At 45.0% G+C, this 13,062-nt stretch overlaps 1 protein-coding gene across 1 annotated transcript in view; it reads right to left on the bottom strand.

Moving 5' to 3' along the window:
• The window catches only part of Dip2a (disco interacting protein 2 homolog A), a 76,955-nt gene that overhangs the window by 38,251 nt on the left and 25,642 nt on the right, over window positions 1–13,062 (bottom strand). Inside the window, exons 5-8 of the mRNA XM_028773930.1 lie at window positions 11,404–11,631; window positions 6,633–6,761; window positions 2,328–2,447; window positions 487–684 (exon numbers count right to left, since the gene is read on the bottom strand). Coding sequence (XP_028629763.1) covers window positions 487–684; window positions 2,328–2,447; window positions 6,633–6,761; window positions 11,404–11,631 — 675 coding nt within the window. The remainder of the gene's footprint in view (window positions 1–486; window positions 685–2,327; window positions 2,448–6,632; window positions 6,762–11,403; window positions 11,632–13,062) is intronic.

Here is a 13,062-nt window from a genome sequence, read left to right as displayed (position 1 = left end):
CCCAACAATCTCAGATACAGAGATTCCCAACAATCTCAGATACAGAGATTCCCAACAATCTCAGATACAGAGATACCCAACAATCTCAGATACAGAGATACCCAACAATCTCAGATACAGAAATAACCAACAAGCTACTTCTACAACAGACCCTGAAATACATGGAGTGCAAACAGCTAAGATACCCTTGGTGACAAGAGAAGGCACTCAAAAGTGTCAAAACTTGTCATATAAAGCTATGACATCAAGAGTGTGGTCATGCCATGTGTGGTGCACACCTTTAATCCCAGCACTCTGGAGCAAAAGCAGGTAGATCACTGTGAGTTCAAGGCCGGCCAGAGCTACATAGCATGACCTGTCTCAAAAACAGAGACAAACGTGTGGATTGTTTGGCTTTACATTGTGTGCCAAGCATCGTGTCTGCTGCAGCACACAGAGAACAGTGTGGGGGGAGTAGGAGGCACGTAGCTTTCTGCTGATACTTGCCATAGGTGAGGGTGCAGGTGGCTTTCCCCGCTGTATCCAAGGCAGTCAGGCAGGGGGCTTTAGGCTGTGTTGTGCCCCAGAGCTGCAGTGCAGCCAACAGAGACAGCGGCCCAGAAGTCCCCACTGACAGAGGCTCTCCCTTCAGAACAGCCATCTGATCCCCCTCAGGCTTGGGCTGATTCGGATCTGGTTGCTGAACTATAAAGTAATGAGACATTTTACACTACCATGTACACATCTGCTTACTAACAATTGTACTTTATGATTTCACTTTGTCACCAAAATTATAAAACATTTATAATAAGTAATCTGCCCAGAGTCACAGACAGATTAACCAAAGGACTAAAGCAAGATCAGTTACAGACTTATTATTTTGAAACCAAAAAAAAAAAAAACTCTTCCCCATTCTGTTACCCACAACCTCATATGATAAAGGTGACCCCAACCACTTCTACCTTCCTCCCCTGGGGATGCTCTCTGACATGGTGGTACCCCAGAGCTCCAAGGGAGAGACAGGAAGGCTTTAGAGCCTGAGAAACTGGTCCTAGAGACAAGTTCACTTAAGACCAACTTGACAGAACCACTCTGCAGTTGAGCATCAGAACTACCAGCACTGGGGGCTAGAGAGAGTAGCAGGTGGTTAAGAACACTGTCGCTCTTAAGTCTCAGAATCTATTAACTCCAGCTACTTCTCTGACCCCCACAGGTACCAACCACACAAATGGTACATATATATGCATGTAGACAGAACACTCACACATTAAATAATTAAGAACTAAATAAACACATTGGCATCATTTGGGAGGACAACATAGGGGTCTATTTCTAGGGGTTATGCGTCAGCTCTGTCACATGGTCAACAGAGCTGCTCTCTAGGCTGCAGGCATGGCTGGTGGTGGAGTACTCAGCTACAAGTGTGAGGTTCTGGGTTCAACTGCCAACAGCTCTGATGTAAACAGGAAAAGAAAACCCGCTGGCTGAGCAGGGTGGCAGCCAGCTGCAATCCCAGCTCTGAAAAGGCTCAGGGAGGAAGACTGCAATTTCAAAGCCAGCCTAGGTTAGGGTGAGCCCACTGCCCCTCAAAGGCTGGCAGCTTGCTTTAAGAAACACATACTGTGAACTCTAACTTGTCTCATTATACAGGACGACCAGGTTTCTGAAAAACAGACCTTCAGGTATAGAGGAGATGCCCATGCTGGCCACACTGCACAGAGGCAAGGTAGTGAGGGCTAGTTGTGTGTGCCAGTTGTCTACATATGCGCACACACACACACACACACACACACACACACACACGCATGCATGCGCATACATGCCAGCACTGGCTTATTTCTGTGCTCTACAGGCTTTCTCTTCCTTTTGCTAGTTTTCTTTAAAAAAAAAAAAAAGTCTGCATCTTTCCTCTCTAACTATATATTCCTTTATAAATGAGAGGCTAACATTAGGAGAAGCCAAAGATAAGTTAAAAACCAAATGCTTTAAAGCCATGGGATGACGAGTAGTTTGGACTTAATGTTTAAATAAAAATTTAAATAATCTAAAATGAAAATTTAAATAATCTAAAATGAAAATTTAAATAATGTAACATCGGAAGTATTTTTATGAGGCGCTAACCAGCAGACCAGATGTAGAGAGATGCTGAGTCACCTTACCATGAGCTGTGTGTTTCCTGCCTGCCCGTGCACAGTCAGTGTGGGTCTGCACTCACCACTGCACAGGTGACCAGTGTTTTACTGTGTCACCGCATGAAGCGACTCACGGGAAATGTACGTCTGCCTGTCTTCAGACTCTGTGGCCACAGTATTCACGAAAACAAGCAAGACCAAGTCAGGGAACCCTACCTTCCAGTAACTCCTCAAAATCATCCACAAAGAACTCCTTCAGAGGAGGGCGCTTTGGCCTCTTCAGGGTATTCAGCAGCTGCTGGATCTTGGAGGACACTCTGCTGTTCACAGGCACACCTGTCAAGGGGAGAGCAGAGAAGGACTGTGTCACACCGTGGCCGCTGGAGCACATGAGTGTGAGGTCTGACGTCCAGTTGTTCAGTGGAGCAGACCTACAGATCCAGCCAGGTGCTGCTCCTATCAGTTGTCTTAGGCTGTGCCGATGCATTTGACAAGCATTTACTGGACATCTTTCACGAAAGAGGATTTGTTCTGAGCTAACAGTTTATAAAGCAATCCCAAAATCCTGTGGGGAGGAGGGCAACTCCACGGCCCTTTCAGAGCACATGTCAAACTCACTGCAGGGTCTTATCGGAATGTAATCTATGGATACTCGAGATATGGTTCAATGGTTAGGGCACTGACTGCTCTAGAGGACCTGGGTTCAAATCCCAGAATACATGGTAACTTAAAACCATATGTAACTCCAGGAGGATCCAATACCCTCTTCTAGCCACTGTGGGCACGGCATGTATACAGTACACAGACATTACACACAACAAACAATATACATAAAAAAATAAAAAGAAGTAAAATCTCAAAAAATATTTTAAAACGAGACTATAATGTACTTTTCCTGCTCTTCTGCAGAGGACACATGTCTGGCAGCAGCAGACAACAGAGCCAGTGGTGGGAACTTAGATGCTTCTGTCAGGCAGACACCCACACAACAGCAACACCGGTGGTGTCTACTGTGACAGAAAATCTTCCTTGATGTGAGATTTATGCCAACATGCGATGAATTCAATGCAATTAATTTACAGTATTTTAGTTCAGTGTAACCTAGGCATGGTGACACATGCCTTTAATCCCAGCTCTTGGGAGGCAGAGGCCTCTCTATGAATTTGAGGTCATCCTGGTCTTCATAGGCGGTTCCAGACTAGCCTTGGCTACATAGTGAGACCCTATCTTAGAAGGAAAGAAGAGAAGAGAGGAGAAAAAGAAGAGATTTTTCAGTTTAAGTTTAGGTTTAAAAAAAGAGTAAATTATTAGGGCTGAAGAGGTGACTCCACAGTTAAGAGCACTGGCTGTTCTTCCAGGACTCAGGTTTGATTCCCAGTGCCCACACGGCAGCTCACAAACATCTGAGATTCCAGTCCTAGGGGATCTGATGCCCAATTCTGACCTGTATCATCAGATCTAAACAACACCTTCCCTATTCCTCTGTCACTGCTGTTTCTTCCCAACTTCATATGTAAAGTGGTTTTTTAACTCACTGAGTCCACGTAATGTGGCCAGTTTGTATAGAGGTCCAGGGCCATTAATGGGAGCATGGACAGTCTCTCTCAGGGATCATATGACTGAGGAAAGTGACTCTGTCCACACCAGTCAGGAGTGGGACCTTTCAACAACCTCACCAAGGCCTGGACCTGGCCTGGCTTGACCTTGGGTGGATCTTATGCACTCCGTCACTGCCGCTGTGGTCTTTCTCCTCAGACCCTTTCTCTCTGGCTCTTTGCTTTCTGGCAACCACAATACTACATGTTCCCACCATGATTACCAGCCTGGCCTCAAGCCTACAATCAAGGGGCCAAGTGACCAAGGACTAAGACCAAACTAAACCCTTTCTCCTTGGGTATTCTGTCAGAACCAGGAAAGGTAACAGAATTCATGTTCAGTCGTTGTTCTACTGCTATGGAAAGACACCGAGACCACGGAGACTCTTAGAAAAGAAAGCACTGAATTGAGGGCTTGCTTGCACTGTTAGAGACCTAGTCCTAAATCATCACAGTGGGAGGCAGACAGACACTGCTGGAGCAGTAGATAAAACTCTGCATCCCGATCTGTAGGCAGCAGGCAGGGGTTGGGGGGGTGTGGGGGGGCTGGGAGGACCGTCTGAAACTTCAAAGCCCACCTCTAGGGACACACCTCCTAATCCTTCTAATTCTTCTCAAACAGTTCCACTCCCTGGTAACTAAGCATTCAAATACACTAGCTTAGCTAATGGGGCCATTCTCATCAAGCCACCACACTATATAACAGATGAACTGAGAAAGATCACGCCTACTACACCGCTCCACCTTGCTCCTCCTCTTAAAAGATGACCATTTACATTGCTTTCGGGTTATCCTTCCTGTGTCCTACTACGAAGGAGTACAGACGCAGTCCTGATTTGGTATCTTCTATCTTATACAGATGTGGATGGCGACAGACGTCTTTTGACTTTGCTTCTCCATTCAGTGCCACTTAGGAAAGCACTTCAACAGGGTGCACAAAGATCCTTCTCGTTCACTCTGCCAAGTACACGGTCCTCTACAGTGTGAACCTATGACCTGTCCCGAGCCAACCTGCGAAGCTTCAAGAATTTTATAGTTTCTAATACAATTAAACCCAGTGCTGCAATGTATGACAGTGTGCACATCCATCTCCTTAGTGTTGCAGGAATAGGCTCAGAAAAAAAATTCCTAAATTGGTTTATCTGCTGCGTTCGTTTCTTTCCCTGCTGTTGTGACAAAATACCCTGACGAGAGCAATTCACAGGAAAAGGATTTATTCTGCGACAGTTTAACAGGATACTTCCCACTTTAGTGAGGAAGACTTAACAGCAAGAGCTTCAGACAACTGGCTTCATCGTATCCACGGTTTAGAAGCAGGGAGTGAGAAGAGAACACCCTCGGTTGCGTTCTCCTTCTTATGCAAACCAGGAGCCTAGCTCACAGAATAATGCTGCCCACATCCAAGGTACACCAGCCCCACCTCAACTAACCCCACCTAGACAATCCCTCACAGGCACGCTCAGAGGTATCTTTAGATTTTCTCAAAATACAACTTTTCTAATTTTTCCCCTATGTCTTTGGTGTCACATCCAAGAAAATGCAATCTTATTAAGTCGACCCAATGTTTCCTTTTGATGGTTTTATATTATTTGGCCTTTGATCCATTTAATTTTTGTATGTAGTGTTAGAGAAAGGTCTAAGTTCAGGGTTTTATACATGGATATCTTAGTTTCCAAGCACCATTTGCTGGAGACTGTGGTTTTCCTATTGAATGATCTTAGCATCAAGTGTCAAGACATGTGCAAGCACATGTGTGTGCATACTCATATACAGTAAATAGATAGACAGATATGTGATTTCAAAAGCATCTGCTCATACACATGAGGGCTGATTTATGCGTTTTCTGTTCTGGTCTGGGGATGTAGAGCGCTGTCTTCATGCTGGGCCTACACGCTCTGATTGCTCCTGTCCTGATATCAATTTCAGAAACATGAGAGTCCTCAGCTTCATTCTTCATTTTTAAGATTTCTATGACCATGAATTTTTAGGGTAAGTTTATATTATGACCATTTAAGGTTCCATGAATTTTTATGGTAAGTGTGTTTCTGAAAAAAAAAATCACTGAGATTTTCACAGGGATTACATGATGAATTTATAGACTGTGTTGAGCAATTCTGATTTATTCTGGTCTCTCTGTGACAGCTTTGTGTCTTGCTACTTCATTGAAATCACTATTACCTCTATCTGTGTGAACATGTTTATCGTTTGGTTTTGAACATGCAAAATCGTATCGTCTCTAGAGAGACTTTTACCTCTTCCTTCCTAATTAGGGTGCCTTCTGTTTATTTTTCTTTGCTTAATTTTTCTGGCTAGGGCTTCAGCTTGGTTGTTAACTAGAGGCGTTGCGCTCTGCCTCACATCTCTGAATCCTGATCCACTCAACAGGACACTATAAAATCGTCCTTCCAAGAGCTAGCCTTCAGCCTGTACCCTTTACGGCTTGTCTTCTGTGTGTGCTCAGTTGTGTGTTTAGTATTTCTTTCCTCCTACTTCAGATTTACTGTGTTCTTCTTTTTCTACTTAAGGAAACTCTTAGAACACTGGGCTCAGCCATTTTTAATTTCTGATAATATTATCTGAAGGTCTAAATTCCCTTGCATCACTCTCTGAGTCTGCCTCAACCTCGAGGCTGCGTGGGATCTGAGGTGTGGTACCCAGCTCACTCTGAGTATAGGAACTTTCACAGTGGCCTACTTCCCTTCTCCTTCAAAACTGGAAAGAGACCTGTTTCCTAGATAGTTCCAATCGCTCTTCTACGTGATGTTGTCCATGGTAACCTTCCCTGCACACTGCTTTCTGTTGATCTGCACAGAAGAATCATAGATGATGTGCTTAGCTGGAGAACGGAAATACACAAAGACCACGATGAACCTCACAGAGAGACCTGCACGCTGTTGTTTCAGAACGAGAGAGGCGCCTTTCTTACCGTCTGCGGTCTCCAGCACATTCCGGCCGTGCCCTCGAGGAATGCCTCGCACAGAGGCCATCTGTGGGCGCTCGTAGGCTGAGTGCTCCACAAGCCCGGTGGTAACATCCGGCGGGGCAGAGTGCAGATCTGGGTTTTGGAAAAACATACCCAAATAACAGTGATTAATTCAACAGGCATGAAGCTTCTATTCAAACCTGTCACTCTGAAGTTTTGCTCTCTGAGCTCTAAGCAGGGGATGAGGTGGCTCAATTCAACTCTCGAATGATACAGACCTAGAACTACCAAGTACATCGGAAGTGCACAGGGAACCTGCCTCTTAACAACACTGCCTAACAATTGTTTCATTATGAAAAGCAAACGGCCTTCTGACTTCCCCCAAAGTAGGCTGGATGGTATGAAGACATCATCTTTGTAGGCCCAAGGATAAAAGCACAAGTAGAGGATGCAGAGATGGTGAGGCAGTGAGGAGCACTGGCTACTCTTGCAGAGGACCAGGGTTCAGTTCCCAGCACCCACACGGCAGCTCACAACTGCCTGCAGCTCCAGTTCCAGGGCATCCAACACCCTCTTCTGGCCTCCTTAGACACTGCATGCTCATCAGGATATATGTAGGCAAAATAATCATGTACATAAATCTTTTTAAAACAAAGTACAAAAAGCAGTCCCAGTCCGGCATTAAACAAGCCTTTAATACCAGTACTTCAGGAGACAAGGGCAGGCAGATCTAAGGTCAAGGCAAGCCTGGTCTACATATCAAGATCCAGAGTTACATGGTGAAACCCTGTGTCTGGAAATTTTTTTTTAATTAAATACAAAAACTAAAACTGTCCCATATGCTAGTTAAAAATTTTCTGCAGTGAGCCAGATGCACCATAATTGATGCACACCTGTAAGTCTAACTGTTTGGGAGACAGAGACAGAAGGGTCACAAGTTCAAGGCCAGCCTGTATAGTTATAACACAACCCATCTCAAATGAACAAAATATTTTCTAGATTAAGAGACCACAGTCAGCTTAATATATAATCAATTAATGTTATATTTAAGGCAGATTGCATGAAATACAACTGAAATTATTCCTTTCTTTTTTTCAACATAATTTTTTTGTTTAATTTTCATGAAACAGGACTTTGATCTGTTCTAAAAACTGACTATAATTTGGTACTGAATTTTCATTACCATTGGACCTGCTACGAGAGAGAGTAACTGTAGAAGGAGGCATGGTGGCACACACTGGGTGCACACTCAGTGCAGAGAGTCTGTGTGTGATGAAGGCTGGAGATCTGCAGAATTTACATGACTGTGCTCCTTATCTCTCTCAAGACTCTGCTTATCTTAAGACTCCGATGCTTCAATTCTAATCATCTACCATTTCATTAGCTTAGATAAAAGTCAGAGAAAGATCTGAATGTATAGGAAGAAAGAAAATATACAGGACAAAACACACACTTGCTATTATATAACAGAATACAGATTTGTGAAAAAAAAATCAAAAACTTCAGTGGCTGTTTTCACAGCCCGAGAAAAGGCCTGGTGATGGGCAAACTTTCAAGTATGACTCTCTGGAAGACCTTCTGGTTTATAAAGAAACATCCCTGTGCTTCCAAACCTAGCAAGAAGAACAATGATTATACGAGAATATATGAAAAGATGGTAACTTATATACTACAAAGTATATAACAGCTTCATAAAGCTAAACTTTTCTTTACAAAGCTATCACGCTAAACACTGCTTTTGAAGATAGATGTTTTACCTTTGTCAAAATGTTTAATGTATTTTATTTCTTCAATCCAAAAACAGACAATGATTCTTAAAAAAAAATACCTTTACCTAAAAAGTTACACCTCAAATTTTTTACTTAATATACTACTGTTCTTCCTATATTTTTCCTGCATTCAGCTGAAGAGCTGTATCAGAGCGAGAAGCTAAAACAGCGGCTTTATAACGAGGACAGGGAAGGTGGGTACGCACTGAGTTTCCCCTAGGCCAATGACCGAGGAGCTTTATAGTTCAGAAATCAGAGTAGTGTAAATCTGGGACAGTTACACACTCCACTAGTTAAGCGTTCCTAACAGAAACTCTGGAACATTCCAATGTGCCACTCTAAATCTCAGACTTGAGATTAAGGAAGTTAAACCTGAATTTAGAAATCAAGTTAAGAGACAATGAGACAGCTCAGTGGATAAAATCACTTGCCATGAACTCTAACCTCAGCTCAGTCCCTGGGATACATAGTAGAAGGAGAGAACTGACTGCCAAATGCACACTGTGGCACATTCACACACATACACATTCACGTGACCACACATACACACACACACACACACATTCATGTGACCACACATACATACATACACACATACACACACACATTCATGTGACCACACATACATACATACACACACACATACACACACACACACACACACACACTAACAAAGCTGGGTCTGCAGGTAAAGGCAATAGCCACCAAGCATGACGACCTGAGCTCATTCTGCAGAACCGACATGGTAGGAAGAGAGAATCAGCTCCCACAAGCTTCCCACAGACCTCCACCCATGTCCTTCATGCACACACGCACACGCACAAAATAAATAACTTAAAATGTATTTAAAATCAAAAGAACAAATAAATAAAATTTAGAAATCAAGCTAACTGTGCTCTTCAGCTATCCAATAGCATATCAATACTATATCTGCAGGAAGGGATTAGAATCCAAACTGAGATTTGTTGTTTTAACTGAGTAGAATCAATCAATGCTAGGCCGAGCATGTCAGAAGAGAAAAGGACCCTCACGGCACACCTGCAGGAGACAGGATGGATCACCCACCAGCACAGGCAGCACAGCTACCTTATAAATACCTACAGCCACATCTTCTTCAGAGAGAGAACACACCTAACTCTAGCACACACCAGGGTAAGTTCTTGTTAAGATAGCCATAGCAGAACACAGAAGCCCTGACGCTGTCTGACCGAATGCTGAGAGCCAGGGCTAGTTTGGCATTCTATACATGATCAAGGAAAAACAGCCTGGCAGTAACAAGCCTTTAATGCTGTGTGCTCTTGGGTCCTGCCCCCTGAGAAAGCGCCTCAGACAACAGAGACAGGAAACTGAGAATTACTCAGAGGGTAAGAGAGCATGCTGGGCAATCAGGAGAGTTTGGGTTCAAATCCCAGGGATGCAGGGATGTGTGAGACTATAGTCGCAGCACTGACTGTTCAGTGGGGCTGCTGGCAGCCAGCCTAACTCCAGGATTAGTAAGAGATCCTGTTTCAAGGGAAAAGGGTAGATAAAGCGGGATAGTCAATGTTCTTGACTGGCCTCCCCAAATACTGTGCATGTGTGTGTGTGTCTGTGTGTGTGCGTGCGTGTGTGCCTGTGTGTGACCACACACAGGTACACACGCACACACACACACCCCACTAAACAAGTAAATGCAGAACAAAACCAAAATAAAAGCCTCCAGAGAAACAGGAAAGGAAAGTAATGGCTGTTTTCCTGCTCCAGACTGTCAAGATTCCTTGAGGAAATGTAGACCACAGCCAACAGCCACACAGGAAACAAGCAAGCCACAGACACCCTGGAGGCAACGGCTCTAATGGCTACCTCCTCTTGTGGCCCCACTATTCATGCAGCTGCTCTGTGGGCAAGAAGCACGATGTGGCAGAGTCTCCCCAGGACACGAGCTGCAGTGGGAAACAGATGTTCAGCAGATTACAGGAACTATATAGGGACTCAAGGAATAAAAATCAAAGAGCCACACTGACAGGCCCCATGGAGGATGGTGAGACAAACCCCAGGCTACGAGGAGAAACCCGGCCACTCACCCCTAATCCAGCCAGCACAGCAGACAGGAAAAGAACTCAGAAGACAGTCCCAGCACCACCTACTGTGGCTTGCAGAAACCCTTCCTGCCCCACCAGCCAGTCCTGATACACAGCAAATGGTCACCACCCCAGTTCCAGCAGAATAAAATGAAGGCGACAACAGCTCTGGTACCAGCACCCTTCCCCACTACTGAGTGAGATCTCAGGCAAGCTGTCCTCCTTCTTTTGAAGGTCCTGGGACACCAATGTCGGTGGGCTTCACATACAGCTAATCACAAAACTACTTACATACTGGGTTTCAAATGGCTCAAGGAGTCTTCCCAAGATCTCTAACATCCAAGAGCTTTACAACTGAGAAGAGTCCTGTATCTTTAAGACTAGACTGACATCTTGTTTTTAGCAAGACTATCTATAGGAAGAAAGTCAGATGGAAGCTATCGCCTTAGCCCCCATATCAGGGCCTGTGTACAAGGGCAGCAGACAGCCCTGACAGCCCCAGGAGAGACACTGACGAGAGAGTCAGGCGCAGGATGGCCAGCACAACCACCTGGAAAGCAGAAAAGGACCCCAGGACATCAAGAGACCAGCATGTTGCTGAGGCCAGGGACATGCCCCGCCAGTCTGGAACTGCCAGGCCACAGGATTATAAAAGTGCTTTTGTCCCTAAAAGACACATCCCAGATAAGAAAGAGGTGGATCTGGATGGAGACAAAAATTTAGCAACAGAGACATTTTGTTCCACCTAATCTGGGTGCCAAGTTATCTGAGTGTGACCCCATTGTGATCAAATGTGATTATTAAAAGCTAAAAGCCAGCTGATATCTCAGGCAGACAAGGCACTGTGTGACATCTGGCTCATGACCTCAGTCACTTGACAGTGGTCCTCTGTCTCGGACAATCCTGACCCTTCCCGGTGGGCGGGGCTGGGCAGCTGTTACTGACCTATGTGGGCGTGGGCCATGAGGCCTGTAAGCGCAGTGGAGGCACTGGGAGCAGCAGCAGGTCTCCCTCCCGGGTGGGATGAGGTGGAGGATGCAGAGGATGAGGTGGACGAGCCCTGAATGACCCTGTCGAGCCAGGGCTCGATGCCGGAATGGCTCTGGAGCAGAGTGGAGGTGAGTCGCCCAGGTCGCCGTAAAGAGCCCTCATCTTCTGAGGCAGATGACGTGTCTGTGGTTAAAATAACGATGACAAGCATGATGTAGGGATGGGTCAAGATGGGAAAAGGATCTCCCACTTGTCTCTAGGCCTGAAGTACAGTTCTACTCTGCATGGTAAGTGGGTACCTCGAAAGTCAGTTCCGTTTAGAGGGGCACATAAGAAGTCCCACTTCTGGGAAGTGATCCCGTGTGTCCTAGAATCCCCAGAGAGGTCTTGGCCACTGGATGTCACACACGAGGAATGGAAACAGCTTTTGTCCCCTACACCTAAGAAGCCCCAACTGTGATGTGCTCTGTGAGCGTCCAGCACTCACCACTGTCTGTCCACACGGCCTGGCACCACATCCACAGGTCAGTATCCTATAGGTGCCCAGCCACAGCCCACACCCCAGGTCCTAGCCTATGCATCTTATGTCCTAGCCTGTGCAGGAAAGCCGCCACCCTGTAGATGCTGGGAGACTGGGGCCCTGTCTACGTCTGCGTTCACAGGGAACACAGGAGAAGTCACTCTGGAAAGAATTCCTTCTTCAACATAATCACTTCAGCTCGCAAAATTGTTTGCCCCATCAAGTCAGCATACCTGCATTTTATTATGGGTCTATAGTTATTAAAACGTTCTTCACTGTGGGCTGGTGCCTACAGCTTTATTAGCAGAAACAATAATGAGACAGTAGTTTCTAAAGACTTCCCTCAACCATAAGCTTTCCTTTAAAGGGAAGAAGCACCCTACCGAAGCTGCCAGATCACCTTGCAAATCTTGGACGTTCGGTCTTTACTGTTTTAATAATTCTAAATGCATAGGTCAAAGGTGATTGTCAACTTTTTTTTTTTTACTCAGTAACAGGAGGGGCAGCTGTGGAGATTCGTGGATGTTAAGCCACCAGATGCCAGCACTCACTCTGGTTTAACGGCCGTTAGAAAGAAAACTTATATCATTTCTAGTGATAACATCGTCAGTGATAAAACAAACATTAAATGGTCCTGTTGGAGACGGGGCCAACTGGGGACAGGGTGAAAAGACAGGGGCACAACAGATCAAGGGCACAAGGTAGAGTAATTTTAAAATTCAGTTCGAGAACTCTGCACATTCCACTAAGTGCCTGGTTTTGGTTTATGTAAAATCCATACAAAAATCCCACTACAGTATAAGTCTCTACCCAGATTAAAAAAAAAAAATACCAAGGCTACTATAGATTCGTAGGTAAGGATTATGCACACATGTAAACACTTTTAATTTCTAGATTTCTCAAACCTGTACCACAGGCTATAAGGATATTCCAATTCAATGAAAATAAACCAGCCAGGCAGTGGTGGTGCACGCCTTTAATCCCAGCACTTGGGAGGCAGAGGCAGGAGGATTTCTGAGTTCGAGGCCAGCCTGGTCTTCAGAGTGAGTTCCAAGACAGACAGGGCTATACAGAGAAACCCTGTCTCAAAAAAA

Source organism: Grammomys surdaster, unplaced genomic scaffold (assembly GCF_004785775.1).
Source record: "Grammomys surdaster isolate TR1022 unplaced genomic scaffold, NIH_TR_1.0 237, whole genome shotgun sequence".
In the NCBI taxonomy this organism is placed as follows: Eukaryota; Metazoa; Chordata; class Mammalia; order Rodentia; family Muridae; genus Grammomys; species Grammomys surdaster.
This window is presented reverse-complemented; position numbering and strand designations above follow the sequence as displayed.